The sequence below is a fragment of the Micropterus dolomieu genome, linkage group LG17 (assembly GCF_021292245.1).
Source record: "Micropterus dolomieu isolate WLL.071019.BEF.003 ecotype Adirondacks linkage group LG17, ASM2129224v1, whole genome shotgun sequence".
Classification (NCBI taxonomy): domain Eukaryota; kingdom Metazoa; phylum Chordata; class Actinopteri; order Centrarchiformes; family Centrarchidae; genus Micropterus; species Micropterus dolomieu.
In genome coordinates this window covers 14,875,762-14,887,048 of record NC_060166.1, presented here as the reverse complement: position 1 = coordinate 14,887,048, position 11,287 = coordinate 14,875,762, and the positions used below count along the sequence as shown (strand labels likewise).

Below are 11,287 nucleotides of genomic sequence, written 5' to 3'. Positions count from 1 at the left end.
TGAAGAGTGAAATGCTGCCACAGTCTGGAGGTTTTAGGTTGTGAAGGTGTTACTGCAGCTCTGATGTTGTTTTAGTAACGTTAACGTTACTGTTCACATCACTTTATTCTGTTAAACTGACGGTGTCGCTACGGCCCGATGACGTCATGAACGAAACGATTATTAAATTCGTTGCCAACGGATTTTTGTCGACTACGTCGATTAGTTGTTGCACCCCTAATTCGCATTGTTTCTTATTTCCTATTTCTTGAAGGGCAGCTTCATACTTGTGAAAGGTAACCAAACCATTGTGTCAGTGCTCATGTGTAGCTCAGCTAGCGAGATGGCAGAGTACAGCCTTTGCATTGTGGAAGTAAGTAACTAAGCATTGAATTTAGTTAACTAGTTAACTGGTTGCATGTTGAAGCATGATGTACTGTAAGCTATACGAGTCTGGGTCCATAGAGGCAGCTCTGCCTAATATGCTTCTGCCCAGTTCGCTGTCAGATCGTTAGCAGCCAAAAGGCTTCACAAATGCCACCTGTCAGGTACCCTTGATTTCTATTTACTTGCATGTACTTCAAAATTAATTGTAATCAAACATAATCGAGCTGTAAAGGGAATATTGCATCTTTCATTCCAGTTATTAGCCTGCAGAGCTACAGATTATGGGCAGTAGACAAGGCTGTGTAATGCCAGTGGAGCCAATACATCGAAACGTAGGCATACAGTAGGCTACGCACCCTCTGGACAACCAACTTGCGCAAGTAATCATAAAGGTTTTTTTTTTTTCTTTTTCGGTAACACAAAAGTATGTTTATTTTCTCAGTAAGTTACAGTAAAACGTAATAAGTTACTTTTTAATGGTGTTAATCGTGTAATGTAACAAGTTACTTTCAAAAGTAACATTAGCCAACACTGGTTGCCAACAGTGTGAAGTCTATTTGTAGAGAAGGACTTTCACAGTTGTCAGTAAGGTGCAAGACAAGCATAATCTGGAATTTAGCAATACATTCCTGCAGTAGCATTATTAAAGATCCCCTGCAAACGAATTTTATAACAAAAACATACTGTGCTTTGAATAATAATGTGTGTCCGATATGGTTTCACCACAAAAAGGTTAATTTAACTACTTAAAAATCCCCAAGATTATATTTACTCCGAACAAATTTCCAGAACAAATTTTACCACAGCTAACAAGTAATTAGAGGAAAACTTGTGTATTCTATGTGTGTAATGTAAATGAACAGTAACAGACCTTACAATGAAGTTATTACTGACCATTCTGGACTATTTCTAGAAAGAAAGGTGATATTGTGGTTGTGTGCTGGAGTACAGCGACTCCTAGTGGTGTAAACCTGGCTCGGCCTGCTAGTCACCCTACTCGCATGACTGACCACTTAAAACATAGCAAACCATACAAATGCATACCAGAGTGCACACACACAAACAGACCAAAATAACAGTGTCCAACCAGCTCAGAAAACTTACCAGACAAACACCACTTCTCCTGACTCATCACTGCACACACACACACACACCCCCCGACAAAAAGCAAAGAGCTTTCATGGTTATGGCCTCTTAGCATGCCGTGAATATCACTTCTCACTGCTACAATTCTTCATTTGGACATAATGTGGAGGAATACTGTAATCTACACATAAAGGCATGCAAACACACTACATGTAGATTTGAAGAGTAGACTAACTCTTCAAAAAAACAAAAAAACGATGATGGAAATCCAGGAAAAAGTTGTTATGCCTTATATATGCCTATTATCAATTCTACAGTATACTGTACCAGTTACAAAGGAGGATATGTAAATATAAGCAGCATTTAAAACTCAATTTACACACAATTTAGATGTGGCGTATGCAACATGGAACAATCCATCTGGAAGACCTAATTCTAAATGTTTTTTTAAATTCAGATCATGAACTGTTACTAAATCAATGCATATTCAAGTTCTAATCAACCAAGCTAAGCACAGAGGACCAGCTATTTAGAAAATTCCTTGTTCCAACATTTCACCACAGACTAAAGCATCATTACATATCACTCACCTTTTCAGCTTGTGATTTCAACCCCTTCTCTTAAGGACAGGCACAGTGTCTCTTGTGACAGCAAAGCCTTCACACCCTGAAGAATAAAGTGTCTGTGCCCACAGCACATGTCCACAGTGCTGACCTGCTAGCTAAAAGACTAAAAACTCCACAATAGTGTCTAACTCACAAAGCCCTGTTTGTGTGTGATGTTGTTTGTCCAATAAAACAAAAAAAACAATGGCATTCCATGGCTTGCAACTGTATTCACTGCTGGCCTCTCCAAATGTAAAGTGCATTCAGACACCTTGGTTTGTGGACAAAGGCGTGAATCTGTGTCATGTGGGGTGGGCGGGCCGGGGCAAGTGGGGTGACAGCAAAGCCTATCCTGCTGTATCTCTGCCCCACAAACCCACCGGCACACGCTCGCACCTCCTGTAGGTAAAAAAAAAAAGAGTAGTCAGAAAGCACACTTACCTGATTTTGTCCGCTGCACTGTCAGATCTGCAGGAGTAGAGAGGGGAGAGAAGTTGTTATCATTACTACTGATATGAAGGATTTCTACATTTCTACATACAAATTAACATTTGATACATTTGTTAAAATGCACTGTAAGGATTTTTATGTAATTATATATAAATACGTTATATAGTCTTATCAAGTATTCATTAAAGCTGGAGCGTGGTACTTTCACATATAAATTAACTTCTTTTACATTCAAGCCCTTGCCAAATGAGTTCACACATAACCGCCAGGTAAATCTCTCTATGTTTTGCGCTATACTGGAGTTTTTAAATCTGGTGTCTCTGGTGACATTCCTTATGTGGGGCACCAGTGATGCATTTTACATCAACCGGCAATGATTTACGAGCAGGGTTGGGTAAGAAGATAACGACACAGCAAACTGCAGCACCTGCAGTAAGGATGTTTCGTGCAAGGGAGGAAGCAGCTCCAATTCGATGAAACACTTACTTCAACACAGCGTGAATCTGAAGGAATGCACCATGTTCAATGTGTTGCGGTTTCCCAGCCACAGTATGCAGTCCCAGATACAGCTAACGCTAACAGTAGCTACATCATCATGACCAGTTACAAAACAGTGATTAGCTGTTATTCACCTTTTATGCTGAAGGTAAACGAATGCCGTCTACAAATTATTCCAATACATATTTTTCTTAGATACGAGTTCTCAGTGACGCCCCTCTAGTACAGAAAATAAACTGGGGAAAAGGGAAAGAATGAATGTCAAAGAGTGGTGACAAGATTCGTAGTGAAGGGGTTGGAATCAGAACTGAGACTCAATAAGATATTGGATTAGATAAAGAAAATCGGAATCAGAATAGATCAAATTGACATGATATCAAACCCTATTTGTGAAGGGCAACTCAGAGCCATGTAGAGAGCTCCACGGTGCACCGTTGCTGTAAAAAAAAAAAAAAAAAGTCCACTAGAGAGAACGTTTATTATTGAGAATTGTATATTTAGTTTATTTTAATTCATTATGATGCGGCAGAAAAACCTAAGAAGCGTCCAAGACAAGTTTCTGATTATTGTCTTGCTTTGTAATTGTTTGTGTGATTCCTCACTGCCAGGGGAGACAAAAGTTTTACACTGCAAATTTAACTGTTCATAATCCAGTTATGGATGCTTAATCGGAGGAATTATAACCACTATAAAACACTTTAAAAGCACTTTAAAATGTCCTTAAATCTGCTAATAATTATATTGTCTGCTTACAATTATATTGTAGAGTTTTATCCATTAGTGTTATTACACCTGCTATTATACAGCCTACTATCACCTTAAGAATATATCAAGAATTAAAGAATATCAAAATTCACAAAAACGCCAGTAGGCTCGACTATTGTAATGCTGCCTTTATACACCTCTCTAAAAAGTTGAACAGACACCTGCAGCTGATTTACAGGAAAGTGGATCACCTTACTCCAGTTCTACACTGGCTTCCGGTTAGTCAAAGAATGTAATCTGAAATACTGCTGTTGGCTTGTAAAGCATTGAAGTGTATAGGGCCAAAATACATTTCAGCCTTGTGCTTCTTTTATATCTCGTCTTAATGCCTTTTATGTGTTATGTAAAGCACTTTGTACATTGTTGTTGAAAGGTGCTATACAAATACACTCGCCTTGCTTTGCTTACACCTGCTAAATAGGGAGGGGTTAAAGTTCAGTGTCACATGGCTTTAACAGACAACCTAGAGTTAAATATTGCAATTTCACTGTAGCTACATAAATACATACTCAATACTATAAAGTGAATGATGGCATGTCCAGCAGTGTGTAATCTTGATTCACAACTCACAATCATGTGCTGCGTCATCTTCACTGATGAGTCATTTTACACCATCTCAGCAAAGTCACATTGTGATATTATATAACTATCTGCAGTTAGAGTGGAGGTAAACTCGGCAGAAGCCTCAGATGCAAATACACAACAATGACTTCTCCTCGTGTCATTTTCCAAATTTCATCAGTGTCTCTCCCCGAACCACCACGGACGCCCCGATAAGCTGGCACAGGCAGCTACAAATCACAGCTAGTAATACTAATTAGCTGGAAAATATGTGCAGCTGCACATAGCACACTGAGCAAACCGCAGCACACAAGACAAACAGACAGATGCAGTAAGAGCAAAACAAGGCTGACGGACACGGAGACGGCAAGACAGGTAGAGAGGCAGCGGTGCAGCCTCCAGGCAGAAACGCAGCTGTTTTTACCTGCAGAGGAGACATGACATTCCGTGCCCTCTAAAGCCGGCTACAGAACGCTGCTCTCCCTGCAGCTGCTGCAGACGCCCCTCACTAGCTATCACCAGCACAGCACACAGAAGAACAGCGAGAAATCCCATAGGTTTGATAGGTACTGTTCCTAATTTGAGCAAGTGGCGGCACTGAGCGAGAAGAGCGCGCGGAAGGGAGAGCCAGAGAGAGAAACATGGGGAAGAGTGCAGGACAGAGCGAAAGAGTGGAGGTGTAGTGAACGGTAGACAGAGCAGCAGGCAAAGGCAGTTAAGTGGGTGGATATTACGAGGCTAGACGAAGAGGATTCCTACACACTTTCTGTTTCAGAATTCAGAACATTCTGATGTACTTAAAAAATAAAAAAATAAAGTAGGTATTGCAACATTATTAACACCTGTATGATGACAAAATCAGCAGCAGCGTCTTCTCTGTGCAGCAGTGACTAAATACAGGAATAATCACTGGATCACATTCTTTTAATTATTGGATACATTACTTTGTTATGTTTTGTTGATACTAAAAAAAATAATTTTGCATCACCAAGTTTAGTTAGAGTAACAGAAACCATGATGTATTCTTGTATTTTCTTGCCTTGTGTTTTTCTTTTGTAAGAAGGCTTTATGACTTTAAACTACCCTGCTAGTTCTACAGAACAATAAATGATCAAGCTCAATACCGTTGCCAAGAGCTGAAAGGCGTCACATTTTGCTGAAGCTTGGTGTAGAGATTTGATTTAGTCAAAATAAATTTGACTGCGTTTCTGTGCTGGTGGTAAAATCTAACATCTGGGATCGTTATGTCAACTGCTAAACAACATTACTCCAAGAACCATCTTGCTAGAAAAATAACACGACACAAATGAATCATAGACCACAATCAGGACTGTATATTTAACAGACTGACATGCTTCTTCCTGTTTTTCACCTTCACAGAAACCTGAAAATCTGGTTGTAGGACAAGCATGAAGAGAGACCCCTGCATCAGTGCAATGCACTTTTCACTATTTTGCTCTGCATACCGTGTTTAAGACCAAAAACCCAACATTCAGTAAAGCAGATAGCTCTACTACCCTGATACATCCTCTTCCTAATCTCTTAGTAGGAAAGAAATCACTTACAGAGTTTTCTCCTCACTGCATGGCTTTACTTTAGGGATAAAGTATGAAACAACATCTCTCATACACACACACACACACACAGACACACAGACACACAGACACAGACACACACACACGGTCAATAACTGATTTAATGTCCAGGCCTGTCACTGGGGCTCCTGTGACAACTGCAGCATATTCCAAGGTGATAAAGAGCTAATGATACTGCCTGTCTCTCAACTCAAACTGAGCTATGGGGAAGTACAGACAACAATTACTGCAGGCATTGTATGGGTACTGTTACTTGACTATGAAATAGGCAGACAATTTTTGACAATATGCTTTTGAAGTCAAGAGCACAACCTCTATCCTCTTTTGGAGTCCTCATATCACTGAGGTTACTGCATTTTCACAGAACACCCCTCTTCTGTACTTCCGAGGCAGAACTAGGGCAGGAAAGGAACATGGAGAAAGCACAGAAACACATACAGCCGTAACAAAGACAAAAGCTGTAACAAAGACAAAAAAAGTAAATTAATAGCCACAATGAAACAGACAGAAGCAGGTTATGTAGCAATGCCTTTGTTTTGTGAAGCAGTATAAAGAGGAAGTGTGCCCTAGGAATACCCTGACATTTTGAGTTGATTACTATTCTCAGTATCATAATTCAACACTTGACCTGGTGGACTAGACAGACACAAACTCTGCTGTGTGTGCACTGACTTACCCTTGAATTCACTGTAATATAAAAATAAGGACAAATGAACAGTATCAGCATATAGTTACATACAGTTTAATGAATGCCCAACAGGAAGAATGAGGCCCATACAGAGGCAGCACACACACATATGTGCGCACGTGTACACACACACACACACACACACACACACACACACACACACACACACACACACACACACACACACACACCGCTCACCTCTCCTCTCGGATTAATGGAGTCAAGAAGCGACTGTTGTCATCTTCATGGCTGCTCTGCAGGCTGCTCTGCTGGCTGCTGCACGGCACATAAAAGAGAAGTGAGGTTGTCAATCATTACGGCATGGGTGTATTAAACTGAAATCTAAATTTTATGATGTAATACATTTCATCTTGTGTTATGTCAGAAAAAGTAACCCCAACATAATTAGTTACTATGTCCATTGCCATTTGCCCCAGCAACACTTGGTGAAAAGCATAAAGAAAAAAAAAGCATGGCATAAATAGACCCTTATGTGTAAACTCAACAGGTCATTTTTGACGTTACATTTATTTTCAGCTGCACTACGTTATCTAAGGCCCTGCGGGGCAAACTTGTCACATTTTCAGTCACAATTTCAAATCTATTGCGGCTGAGCCTTATGTCAGCTGTCCAACATCCTGCAAATTAAGTATCAAATATATATGGCTACTGTCAAACACATACATACATACAGTAATTTGGATAATGGTAGAAATCCTGTCTCGTACATGCAGATATCCAGTGATAACACTAGATGGTGCTATATGACATGGGCTATGCAAAAGGTAGGCCTTCTGATAATAAGTAATGTGGTTACAGATGTGAATATCTATATCTATTTATTTTTTTTAAAGATTTTGCTGTCATTCTTCCCACATTTTGATATCCAAGAATAAAGCCGGTCTGTTGGGAAAAGTCTTAATTAATTCACACTAACTCTGCAGGGTGCCCCAATCCCCTTCCAACAGCACCAATGTTCTACACAGGGCTGGAGGGGATGCGGGAATGTATGAAAAAGCAGAAATGAGAGCAGAGATACTTTCGGCATACTGTAGATGTACAAACTAAAGGAGCCATTACCCAATCACTGAATTTTGTAAATGTTATTTTTCTTAGAATAAGTGAAATAATATAAAAAAATATCATATTAAGTCAACTTTAAAAAGTCTTTCATACTGTAGATGAGTGGCATGCAGTTAAAGATATTAAGTTTAGAAAAAAACTTTAGACGGTCCAAATTTTAAATTCAGCATACAGCACCATTCAAGAAGTTGAGCAGATGCGATATACTGTAGATATAGAATTTCTTTTGGGGGGGGGGGGGATATCACTTTAGCTCGACTCCCTCATATCTTAGCTCAAGGCTCCTCTGCAGCTGGTGTGTTGTCCCTGCAAGCTGTTCTCTCAGAGGGCAGACATATGTGCTGTAAAAGCAGATGTGTCTGTTCGGGTTTATGCAAGTGTTTATACTTGTATCCCTGTTGTTTAGTGCATGTTCAGCTGAAATCGCGAGGACAGCATGGCATGTGCCCTTCCTGGATTATTCATTACTCATATACAATTAATGGAATATGTGCTTTGAACATGATAGCAATGACGTCTTTTAAGATAGAGCTGCAAAGGCAATCATCTACAGTACACAGTAAAACTACACAGTGCAGGTAACAATGCTTCATGTTGTATTATTTTCCAACATCTAATGCACAACAACTTCAGTGAGAACACTCGCAGGATCCAACCCACTTATTTTATAAGTATGATTCAAATCTGATTAATTTTTGATTATGTTTAAGCATCTCATTATCTTAGCCACATGGTCTTTGGTGTTAATATATTGAAAGAATTAATTTTACTGTAGTTGGAAAGGCAAACAGAACATTGTTCACTGAGTTACCTTTATCAGAAAAACAAAAAACAAAACTTGATGTGATGGTTTACAGATTTCATTTATTTATGGCCAACATAAAAGTAAAACTGCTGAAGAATTGTGAAGTTATTTCAGTGAATTTTCATCATCTTATTGACTGCTGCGATGAAGCAATTTGAAGAACTGGCCGACGCATTAACATTTTTTCTAATGGTAACTTTGTGAGAGGTTGTGTGTCTGAAATATTTAAATGCTTTGGCAAGGTGGAAGCAGTGAAGCCTGTTGAAAGAGACTGTATCACTGCCTCAAAATAGCTCTGCTCTTATCAGCCTGCAGAACAGAAGATTCCACTGTGTCTGCAAGCCTCCACTGTTCTCAGACGCACAATCACATACACCTACAGTCCACACATCCCATGCATCACAGAAAGGAAGACAGAAACAAGGCTAGAATGATGTGATTGAGATGCTAGAGTGAAAAATGTAACTAAACAAACAACAGTATTGACTAACACTAGGGTTTGACAAAGACTGATTGAGTGACCAGAGACCAAGCGCCACTTTGATGTCAGAGCAGATTGAAGGCAATGAAATCTCCTCATGATTTTATGCACCATCAGAAAAACTTTATGGATTTAAACCAATCTGAGTGGAAAACAGCATCATGTTCCATCTCAGTGAAGGAAAGCTGAATCAGAAAACTGCATGCCATCAAGTATTTTAAATAATCGCTGAACCAGCCAGACTCAAAGCAACTCGCACTGCTTTAAATCATTTGAGTTCTGACCACCTTTAATCATGACTGTATATCTTAAAGACAACACAGAAGCCCTGATGTACTATACTGAGTTTTAAATCTCTTCTTATATTTTGAATACTTACAGTATTTTAACTGCGTCCATGAGCAGAAGAGCATTACACGGGTCACACTACACCAGACACCATTAACAGACCACAAGTATTCTATTACCTATAAATGCTCTGCCATGTTTGTATATTAACAGGGCAATGTCAGCAGGTTTCAGGCCACAAACCCTGCCTTAGTGCTTGACTAGATTAACTAAAAAAAAATAATTGTAGTTCACACTCCCAAAGCAAGTAAAGACAAGTAATGTTCTAAGTCGCATAATGAAAATAATGACAAACTGAATTTCCTAGGTTATTTTAACCAGCCACATATTAACTTCTCAGCTAAGGAAGTCCGAAAGATAATTCAGAGGATCAAAGTGCTGGGCAGCCAAGAGTGTCATCCTTGCTGTAGGTAAAAGTCCAGTGTTTTGCTAATGGAGTGGAATTTATAAAATGCTGCGGGTAGAAACAATGAAAACAAAAAATTTAATTACATTGGTTTGACACAGAAAACAGTGAAATTTAAGACTCAATCCCAAGGTCAAAACTTTTAAATGGTTTTCCATTTGATACTTTTGTTAGACTAACCATCAGACGTAAATTGATATGAATACAGTACATCACAGAAGTGTGTCCTGCTGAGAGTTAATATTAAAACAAAATGGTTTTACAGCACAAACTGGGGACAAAGTACATACTGTATTTTACTCTACTTCTGCACTTAAATCCAAATACTAGATGTTCTGCTTTTCCTTCAGTAAAATTTTTAATTAATTTTGTTTTTGTTTCTCCACTAAATACATCTTACAGCTATTACGAGCAGATTTGTACATTCATATTTTAGCTAAAAACTCTTAGCTGTCTTTCGTCCATAGATAACCATGCTCCAGACACTGCATGGCTACAACACCAGAGCCAACGTGCAGTGCCTCAACTAAATAAGGAAGCCAGAAAGATCTATTTTATTATTACTAATATTTATAATGGTGCTAATATGGGGTTTTTAAAAACTCCAAAATGAAAAAGTAAAAACAAAAAACTGCCCACAAAGCAGAAATAGTAATGTGATTTGATAGAAAATATATAGCACACTGCAACTACAACTTTACATGGTAAAACCGGCTGCTTAATCAATAATTAAGTGAAGGTAAACATTAACATCTGGATTATTTATGTCACTCCCTCACTGCTTGACGCCTTTAACATTTTTTATATACTACATGCAGCTAGTAACAAGCAGCAGATTGAGGTGGAGCCATGTTGTCACAGGATGGTATTAAGTCTATAGGAACTCTTGTTAGAACAGTGCTCATTAGAAACTGAGTGGGACCCAGGCTGCACTCGAGATGTGCTGGATAATGACTATTATACACTCATGGATACTGTCGAGGTTATGCACTCATGCCTTTGGAGAGAGGCTGTCTTCAACTCAGAGAAAGGTCAAACACATTGATGGAGTGAGAGAACCTGTCTGCCAGCTGTTACCCGTGATAATGCTTAGTATACTGCAGTGACAGAAGAGAAATAACTACCAGACATTCAACTTATCATCTCAAAGAACTACACCTGTATCGACTGACACTAGTTCTATGTCCCAAAAATGAAAAAAAATAAATAAAGTGGGCCACGACTGATGAACTTTTCCATGAGTACAATGAAGCAAGCAGAAGGTTTAACACTGACATTTGTGTACTGTATGAAATGAAAAAATCCTGTGGTTGACTTTATTTTTCCACGACTTAACAGCAACTCAATGACGTCTCTAAGGTGCATTATCTTGTGGCACAGGGACTGCCCCAAACTCTCAGGTAAAATAACAATCATGACTTCATTTATTCCCAAACGCAAACATACAATACACATGCTCTTGTGAAATTAATCTTAAAAAGTTTTGATCTAATATCTCATATTGATTTGGTATACTCATCAGATTATCTTATTACTACAAAGAGTTCTGC

At 38.9% G+C, this 11,287-nt stretch overlaps 1 protein-coding gene across 3 annotated transcripts in view; it reads right to left on the bottom strand.

Annotated features, from left to right (window-relative positions):
* Positions 1 to 11,287, bottom strand: part of gramd1bb (GRAM domain containing 1Bb) — a 91,977-nt gene that overhangs the window by 65,469 nt on the left and 15,221 nt on the right. For all 3 annotated transcript variants that reach the window (XM_046073539.1, XM_046073537.1, XM_046073538.1), the window contains exons 2-3: positions 6,813 to 6,890; positions 2,499 to 2,525 (exon numbers count right to left, since the gene is read on the bottom strand). In XM_046073539.1, the coding sequence (XP_045929495.1) occupies positions 2,499 to 2,525; positions 6,813 to 6,890 (105 nt within the window). The remainder of the gene's footprint in view (positions 1 to 2,498; positions 2,526 to 6,812; positions 6,891 to 11,287) is intronic.